The 8270-nt window shown below is 44.4% G+C and overlaps 1 protein-coding gene across 2 annotated transcripts in view; it reads right to left on the bottom strand.

The window, feature by feature from the left end:
* Positions 1-280: 280 nt before the first annotated feature.
* The window catches only part of gfod1 (glucose-fructose oxidoreductase domain containing 1), a 40435-nt gene continuing 32445 nt past the window's right edge, over positions 281-8270 (bottom strand). For both annotated transcript variants that reach the window (XM_015977297.3, XM_015977298.3), the window contains exons 2-3: positions 2140-2333; positions 281-1963 (exon numbers count right to left, since the gene is read on the bottom strand). In XM_015977297.3, coding sequence (XP_015832783.3) covers positions 1229-1963; positions 2140-2333 — 929 coding nt within the window. In that variant the 3' untranslated portion in view covers positions 281-1228. The remainder of the gene's footprint in view (positions 1964-2139; positions 2334-8270) is intronic.

Raw genomic sequence — 8270 nt, 5'->3', positions numbered from 1 at the left:
TGTTAGTGGATAAAATGGCGCCACTCACAGATCAGAGCTCAAGTTTGACCCAGAAAAGATTCAGAAAAAGGAAAATAATCCCAACCCAAATCGTTCAGTGTTCACATACAACAGAAGGAGGTGTGCTCCGTGACAGTTCAGAGTTTTGTCATTGTGGCGTCTGGTTGCTTGGTAACATCCTTCATTCCCACAATGAGAGTTTTCATTGCAACTCCTCCCTGCTCCTGGAATCAAAGAGAATCAACAAAATAAAAATGCAGAGTGCAAAACCAGGACCACCTTCAGTGTTTGTATCTTTTATTTAGTTAGCCTGCTGTTTCTCATTCCACAAACAGAAGATGTATCAAATAAAATAAATAAAATCAGACAGCTTTAAAAAAACAACACACTTAATGATCCTGAATTTTACAATGAGCTTGAATATATTTGTGAATGAAGTAAATCCTGAACAGCTCTGGCTCATTAGGTCATCAGGCCTGGTACATGAACCTAACGTAGCTCTTCACCACCATCAGAAACGAGAGCTGCAGTAGAAAAGCCATTAAAAGCTGCAGTGGGATTTCCATAATTAATATATAATATTAATAATCATTTTGGGCAAGACTCCATCAGCCTCTGTGAGCCCGTCAGAGAGTCCTCGTGCCAACGTCTCTGCACCGATGCAAATAGAGAAGTATAAATCAGGCGTGAGTCAGGGCAGCATCGCGATTCTGGCCGCTGATTGGCTAGGGGGCAGAGTCAATGGTTGCTCCAGAGTTTTTTGCTTTCTGTTTCACTGACTGCAGCCATTTCCTGGATCAGAGTCTGACAAAAAACCATACAATTTATCAAAATATCCAACATTTTTCAGCTGAGTTTTGTTTGTGTGGAACATACAGGTTCCCTCACACCTTTTACTGAGCACCTTGTTATTTTGTCATGAGTAAAAAAATCAAGCCCCCCCACCCCCACCCCCACACACCCTCACACCCACTCTACGACAGAACTGGCTAGGGCACAACGACACTCGGATGGACTAACTCAAACCAAGTTGTACAGAGCTGTTTTAGGCTGAGTAGCGAAAACTAGCTTAACTGGATCCATCTGAGCTCCAAACGAGTCTCAAACATTTGATGCTTCCTTATCAATTAAAAGGTTGATCATTATTATGTTGCTTGTGTCCTTAAGCTGAAGCTGTGAAACCACAGATGGATTCTTAGAAGAAACTCCAGCATCATACTAGCTGGCGCTAACAGTAGAGGGACATCCTGCTCCGTCTCATGGCCTCACTGATTAAATAAGCAGGGCTGACTTCCGGTTCTTCTTTCATCACCACAATGTTTTGCCATTCTCCACACTGGTTGGACTTCTTGATCGTGTCCACCACACAAAGAGCATAAAGGCAGTCCTCAAAGGTGGCGGCCATAGTGAGGGGCCTCCCATCCCAGGTGTGTCGGTCGTCCTGGTCTTGAAAGGCCTGCTGAACAGCCTGGATCATGCAGATTGTCCCAATAAGATAAGGTGATGGAATGTCACTTAACGCCTTTTCTGGTAGGGAGGCCTTCTCTAGAGGAGTGGTGTCTTTGAGCAGGAGCTCAGAACCACCACCTCCTCCACCACTGTTCTTCTGTCCGTGAAGGTCTGAGCCAGTGACCATTAACCTGCCGACGGTCCCCACCACGACGACCTCCTGACGGAACTCTCCAGGCACGTTGAAGTTGAGCGTGACCGTGCAGCAGGCGCCTCCTTCCAGTACCATCTGGAATGTGCAGAAGTCATCACTTGTGATCTGCCGGACGCCCCGGATGTGGTCGGTCTGTTTGACAAACGTCTTGAGGAAGCCATGGACTTTGACAGCACGCTGACCAGTCAGAAAAGTGAGCAGGTCGATGATGTAGCTGCCTACAGAATGCAAACCGCCACCACCCATCATCTCATCACAGCTCCAATTGTATTTCTTCCCCAGGAGACTCCCGCTGTGGACCTTTGGGACACAGTACATACAACATGAAAGGATGCCATATCTTCAAATGTTATATGATATTTGACGAACCATTATGAGGACACTCAATCACCATGTCAGACTGCAGCTGGATGCTTCCTTTGTACGAGTTATGATCATTGTTTAATATTACAGTAGATTATGTATTTCCATCATACCTGCGCCTCACAGACAAGAAGTTTTCCAACGTAACCTTCCTCCAACAGCTCCTTCATTCGAACAAAGGCTGGCAGGAAACGTAGCACATTTCCCATAATGCTTAGCAGCTTTGGGTAATACTGGGCAGCTGACATCATGCGGAAGGCATCCAGAGGAGTGGCTGTCCTATCACAGATGACATTCTTACCGATACCTTGGAGAAGAGCAGAGAGAAGCATGGATGAGTGGTGTTTTAGCTCCTGTGTTTGTTGCTGATGTTCGGAGGAGCATTACATCAAACACCCCACACCACTACACCACCCAACTGGTGCAGCTGGAGGTCTTATGGGAGGAAAGGGAGAGGCAGCAGGGTTAGTCTTGTAGAGGGTTAAATATTGTTGCTTTTAAGCTTAATATATTGCCTTTAGTTATGACCAATAATATGTGATATTCTATATAAATATATATCAACCTGTTTGGTCTTTGGATGTTCAATCAGAAGATTCTAGGATTCTTTGCTTTTTCAGGGATCAAACACACTTCGTCTCAATTCAGACAGAGTCAGGTTTATAAAAGATGAGAATTTTTTTTCTAAACAAATAAAAACATGACAAGTTAACCAAGACTACTGTGATGGATGAATCTAAGTGGATGGGATGTGATGTATGGTGATTGAATGGTGTGTGTTTATCAGAACCTTGTATCTAGAAGAACTGAGTTCTGGGCGTGAAAAGAATTTGGTTTGCATTAAGCTATGAAGTTGGTTCTTATCAAAACGGCGTCAGACGCAATCATGTTGTGTTCTACGTACCCCTAAGGAGACTCCCTTTCGGATCCGAGATGTCGGGGGGTCGGGTGACCCCAAGGTACCGAAGTACCGGATCACAACAGATAGATGAAATTGTTTGCGTCTAGAGCAGCTGTTTCTGAATAGCTGAAGGAACCATTTTGCTGCGTCAGCTGTAGGCAACTTTTAGCTTGTCGAAAGCTTGTCAAGAGATGCGGTGGCTAGAGAGTTTTCCTCCGATTTCCAGTCAGAGTTAGCTCAACTAACAGGATGCTGAATCTCACTGTCAGTTTTGACCGGCGGCGGCACGTGGTTTGAAGGAGAGGCAAACAAATAAATCAGGTTGAGGTGGCTTTATTGCAACATGTTTGTCACCAACACCAACATTTTCTAACACCAACACTCACTGCCTTTTATAACTAAGTGACTGATTGGAAGAAACCATGAAGAGGGGTAATCAAAGAAATAATAACTAAATATTATTTACAGAACCCAACCACCAAAATAATAAATGGTACCAAACGTTATTTACATAAATACAAATCACACTAAATAAATCCAAGTTCAATCAAACAAAAGAAACTAGGTTTCACATAACTCCTCCAAGAATCACCCCTCCTTATTTAAGTGGTATTCTCCAGCAGCTTAAAAGCAGCACCTGGGACACAAACTTCCCTTTGCTGCCCCGCCCTGCTGAGGAGACAACACCAGAAAGGTGAGTGAAACTTTGGAGATCAACTTAAACACAAATTGACATTTAACAAACATTTCCTTTTTACACAGGAAGGGTGGCCAGTCCCTCTGCCTCCAAAGAATCTGTTTTAAATGTCCAACAAAAAATAAATAACTTCAATAACAAAACCTTTTGTCTGTAACTCAATCAGAAATAACAGAACATTAATCATAATGAATGGAACCCCTGGTCTCCATTACATTTCCTCCCCCTTCACTTAGGACAACAGATGTTCACTCATCATACATACGAGACAGAGAATCGGCCACAAGGTTAGACTTCCCTGACCGATACCGTATTGTAAAATTAAAAGGTTGCAATGTAAGATACCATCTTGTAACACGCATGTTAGAGTCTTTCATTTTATTTAACCATTGCAGTGCCCAATGATCCGTCTCAAGGGTAAAATGTCGCCCCAACAGATAGTACCTCAGTGATTCCACTGCCCATTTAAGTGCGAGACACTCCTTCTCGACCGTGGAATACCTGGTCTCCCTTTCCTGAAGCTTTCTGCTGAGAAACACAATGGGATGCCTCTCACCATCAGTGTCCTGGAGCAACACCGCACCAAGACCTACTCCAGAGGCGTCTGTTTGCAAAATAAAGGGTTCATTAAAGTCTGGACTGTAGAGAACAGAGTCACTTGAGATTGCTGACTTCAGGTCGTTAAAAGCTTTATTGCATTCTTCTGTCCATCTGACCTTATTTGGTGCTGAAGCTCTTGTCAGATCAGTGAGAACAGCAGCTCTCTCTGCAAAATGGGGAATGAATTTACTGTACCACCCCACAAGTCCAATAAAAGCACGCACCTTCCTTTTTGTTGCAGGCACTGGGTATGCATGGATAGCTTCTACCTTCCCCACCTGAGGTTTGACTTGTCCATTCCCAACCACATAACCCAGGTACTCCACCTGACTTTGTGCAAACATACATTTGTGAGGATTTATGGTGAGGCCCGCCGATTTAATGAGATGAAGAACATGCTGAAGATGATGAAGATGCTCCTCCCATGTCTGGCTGAAGATCACCACATCATCCAAATAGGCTGCAGCAAAGTCTGAGGCCTCCATCAGCACCTGGTCCATGAGGCGCTGAAATGTCGCTGGTGCTCCCTGCAAACCAAACGGCATCACCTGGAACTGGAAAACCCCAAACGGTGTCTTGAAGGCTGTCAACTCCTTTGCTTCTGGTGCCAGGGCCAGCTGCCAGTAGCCCTTGCTGAGGTCCAAGGTTGTGATGAAATTGCATCTCCCGACTCTCTCCAAAAGTTCATCGATGCGAGGCATTGGATAGGGATCAAATTTAGAGACAGCATTAAGATACCTGAAGTCAATGCAAAACCTCAAAGTGCCATCTTTCTTGGGCACTAGCACCACTGGACTGCACCATTCACTCACTGAAGGCTTGATAATCCCCAGCTGCAACATGAATTCAATTTCCTTCTTGAGTTGTGGGACCAGACGCTCTGGGGTCCTATAGAACTTCCTACGGGGTGCTGCGTCATCTCTGAGGTGAACCTTATGTTGAATCAGGTTGGTGAAGCCAGGTTTTTCCTGAAACAACTCTGGATCCAGTAGAGGCTTTAAACCCTCTTGCTGAGCTGGCTGGAGATGAGAGAGGAGAAGTGAAGCTGGTTCTGAAGCACTGGCAGGGAAGAATAGCTCACCTTCTTCGTCATCCTCCACCACACGCACAAAGAGTTGAGGCAACACTGTCTCTGTGGGCTTCTCCTGTTCCAATGGCTCCGGTTGAGATGGCTGTGAAGCAGATGACATGGCAGACTGGGGCTGTGCACTGTGGTACTGCTTCAGAAGATTCACATGGAAGGTTTGATGTTTTTTCTTCCTTTCAGGCAAAAACAGTTCATAATTAAGCTTCCCAATACATCTTGTGATCTTATGTGGCCCCTGCCATTTAGCAAGAAGCTTATTGTCAGTAGTGGGAAGCAGTAACAACACTTGCTGTCCAGGATGAAAACTCCTCTCTCTGGCATTTTTGTCATACCAGGCCTTCTGCTTAGTTTGAGCCATTTTCATGTTTTGTTGCGCCAGCACAGCCATTTGTTCAAGTTTCTCCCTCATTTTTATCACATAGGAGACTACATTCTCTCCAGATGGGCTTGGGCTCTCCCATTGCTCCTTTAGAAGATCTAGAGGCCCCCTCACCTGCCGTCCATATAACAGTTCGAATGGGGAGAATCCAGTTGAGGCTTGTGGAACTTCACAATATGCAAAGAGCATATAGGGCAGCCATTTGTCCCAATCTGCACCAGTCTCTGAAACAAACTTGCGTAGCATATTTTTCAGCGTTTGGTTAAAACGTTCAACCAGTCCGTCTGACTGGGGGTGGTATGGGGTGGTTTTTATACCCTTTATACCTAACAGCTGATAAACCTGCTTTAACAGTTTTGACAGAAAGTTAGTCCCACAGTCTGTAAGGACTTCATTAGGAATGCCTACACGTGAAACAGTTGCAGTAAGCAATTAGCTACTTGTTTCGCCTTCACAGATCTTAACGGAAAAGCTTCAGGGTATCTTGTAGCATAATCACAAATCACTAGAATGTAACGGTTGCCAGAGGAACTCTTCTCTAATGGGCCTACCACATCCATTCCTATTGTGTGAAAAGGTGTTTCTATAATTGGTAAAGGCTGTGGATGGGCCCGGTTAACACCTCTGTTAGATGTCAACTGACATGTGTGGCATGAAGAACAGAACTGTTGAACCTGAGTGTACATGCCTGGCCACACAAACCGACTTGCTATTCTGTGGAGGGATTTCTGAAATCCAAGATGCCCAGCCCAAGGGACAGAATGACCAATTTCCATCACTTTTTGCCTCAGCTGCTGTGGTAAAGCAATGGCTTCCGTTTTACCTTTAATCTGATAAAGGACACCTTTCTTCACAGCATAGGTTGCCTCTTCCAAAATGTCTACTTTGCCATGTGTCTGTCCCTCCCCCTCTGTTACTTTATCAAACCATGGTTTTAATGTTGGGTCTGACCTCTGATGTGCAGATATATCAGAGGGAATGTCAAAGTCAAGTGAAGAGCAGGGCTTACTCTGTTCTTCCACGTCTGGTTTGGGTGACGCCAAAAACTTTTCCTTTCTCCTTTGAGCTCTAGATTTTGCTGGCTTTACCAAACCTGCTTCCAATTCAACATCATAGAATGGCAAGTCCTGAAGTGGGTTTTGTGCTTTCTGTGCTCTAGTAGTAACCAGACTACACAGAGGAGCAGGAGGTTCCGGATTAGCCATGGAGACTACTTTTTGTAACCCTGCAGCTTCCTGACCATCTGCAAAAGTCAGATCAGAATCTACACTGGACACCAAATCAGGCAGAGTGGGAAAATCTAGACCCAAAATGACAGCATAAGGCAGCCTTGGAGCTAATGCCACCGGTAATAAAAATGTTTGACCTCCTATAGTCAAATAAACCTCTGCTACCGGATACTCCATCTCATCACCATGAATGCAACTTATTTTTGTTTTAGCATCACCCCACAACTCTCTTGGCACCAAACTGGAAAGGACCACAGACTTAAAGCTTCCTGTGTCTAATAAAGCTACTTCACGCTGACCATTTACTAGCACAGGTACTGTTCGGGCAGGTTCATGAACAAGGGATGGAGAAGTTGGTCTTGGGACTGAACACAAAAGGGAGGGTTTACTCTGTGTAGTGGCAGGACATGTATACTGTGTATGACCTATCCTATTACATTGAAAACACCTCACATCTTGCTTTGACGATGAAAATACACGTTTAGCCGGATTTGGTTTAGCTACAGGAAATGATCTGTTACTTGAATAATTCCTAGCCTGAGCTGCACCACCAACCCTTTCACCCCCATCAGACTTACTTCTTCCTGCAGAGAAGTTGTCACGCCCAAAGTTGGTTCTTCTGGCACCCGTCCTCGCTGATAGAAAGACCTCAGCCAAACTTGCCGCTTTTTCTGCAGACTCTGGGGCTCGTTCTCGGATCCACACTTCCAAGTCAGGATTCACCATCCTCAGAAACTGCTCCATGATCATCAGTTCTGAAATATCCTTCACTGTGGACTGCTCTGGTTTGACCCACTTGTAAAACAAGTCCTTGAGTCGAACATATAGTTCTTTTGGTGTCTCACCCTAATGAATGTCCAGGGATCGAAAACTCCTCCTGTAAGTGTCGGCGGTTATTTCATATTTGGTGAGAATGGCATATTTAACCTTGTCGTATGTGTAAGAATCAGCAATGTCCATCAAAACATACGCACTCCGTGCTTTCCCGGTAAGTAGAGGAACCAATCGGACAGCCCACTCCTCTCGAGGCCAGTGGCACTCACAGAATGATGGAATGATGAATCACTTCGCAAGTGACTCTGTTTTAATATTCTCATATTATGATTTACTTGGCCAGTCAGAATGTACCATGTTAAGAGGTGTTAACAATAACCCTCAGAACATCACGCCTTCTTTCAGATACAGGATGCTCTGATTTGTGGGTAAGAAAATATCTATGTGCAGTGACGTTGCTTTAACTTTAATTTATATCTAATGAACCTTGTGCCTGAGAGTAGATAATGATTCACTTGTGATATCAAACATTACTGATCATCATAATAATATTCATTTCAACTTCAGTAATTCAAGC

This window comes from Nothobranchius furzeri, chromosome 7 (assembly GCF_043380555.1).
Source record: "Nothobranchius furzeri strain GRZ-AD chromosome 7, NfurGRZ-RIMD1, whole genome shotgun sequence".
Taxonomy (NCBI): Eukaryota; Metazoa; Chordata; class Actinopteri; order Cyprinodontiformes; family Nothobranchiidae; genus Nothobranchius; species Nothobranchius furzeri.
Note: the sequence above shows the minus strand (reverse complement) of the source record. Positions and strands in the feature narration are given on the sequence as shown.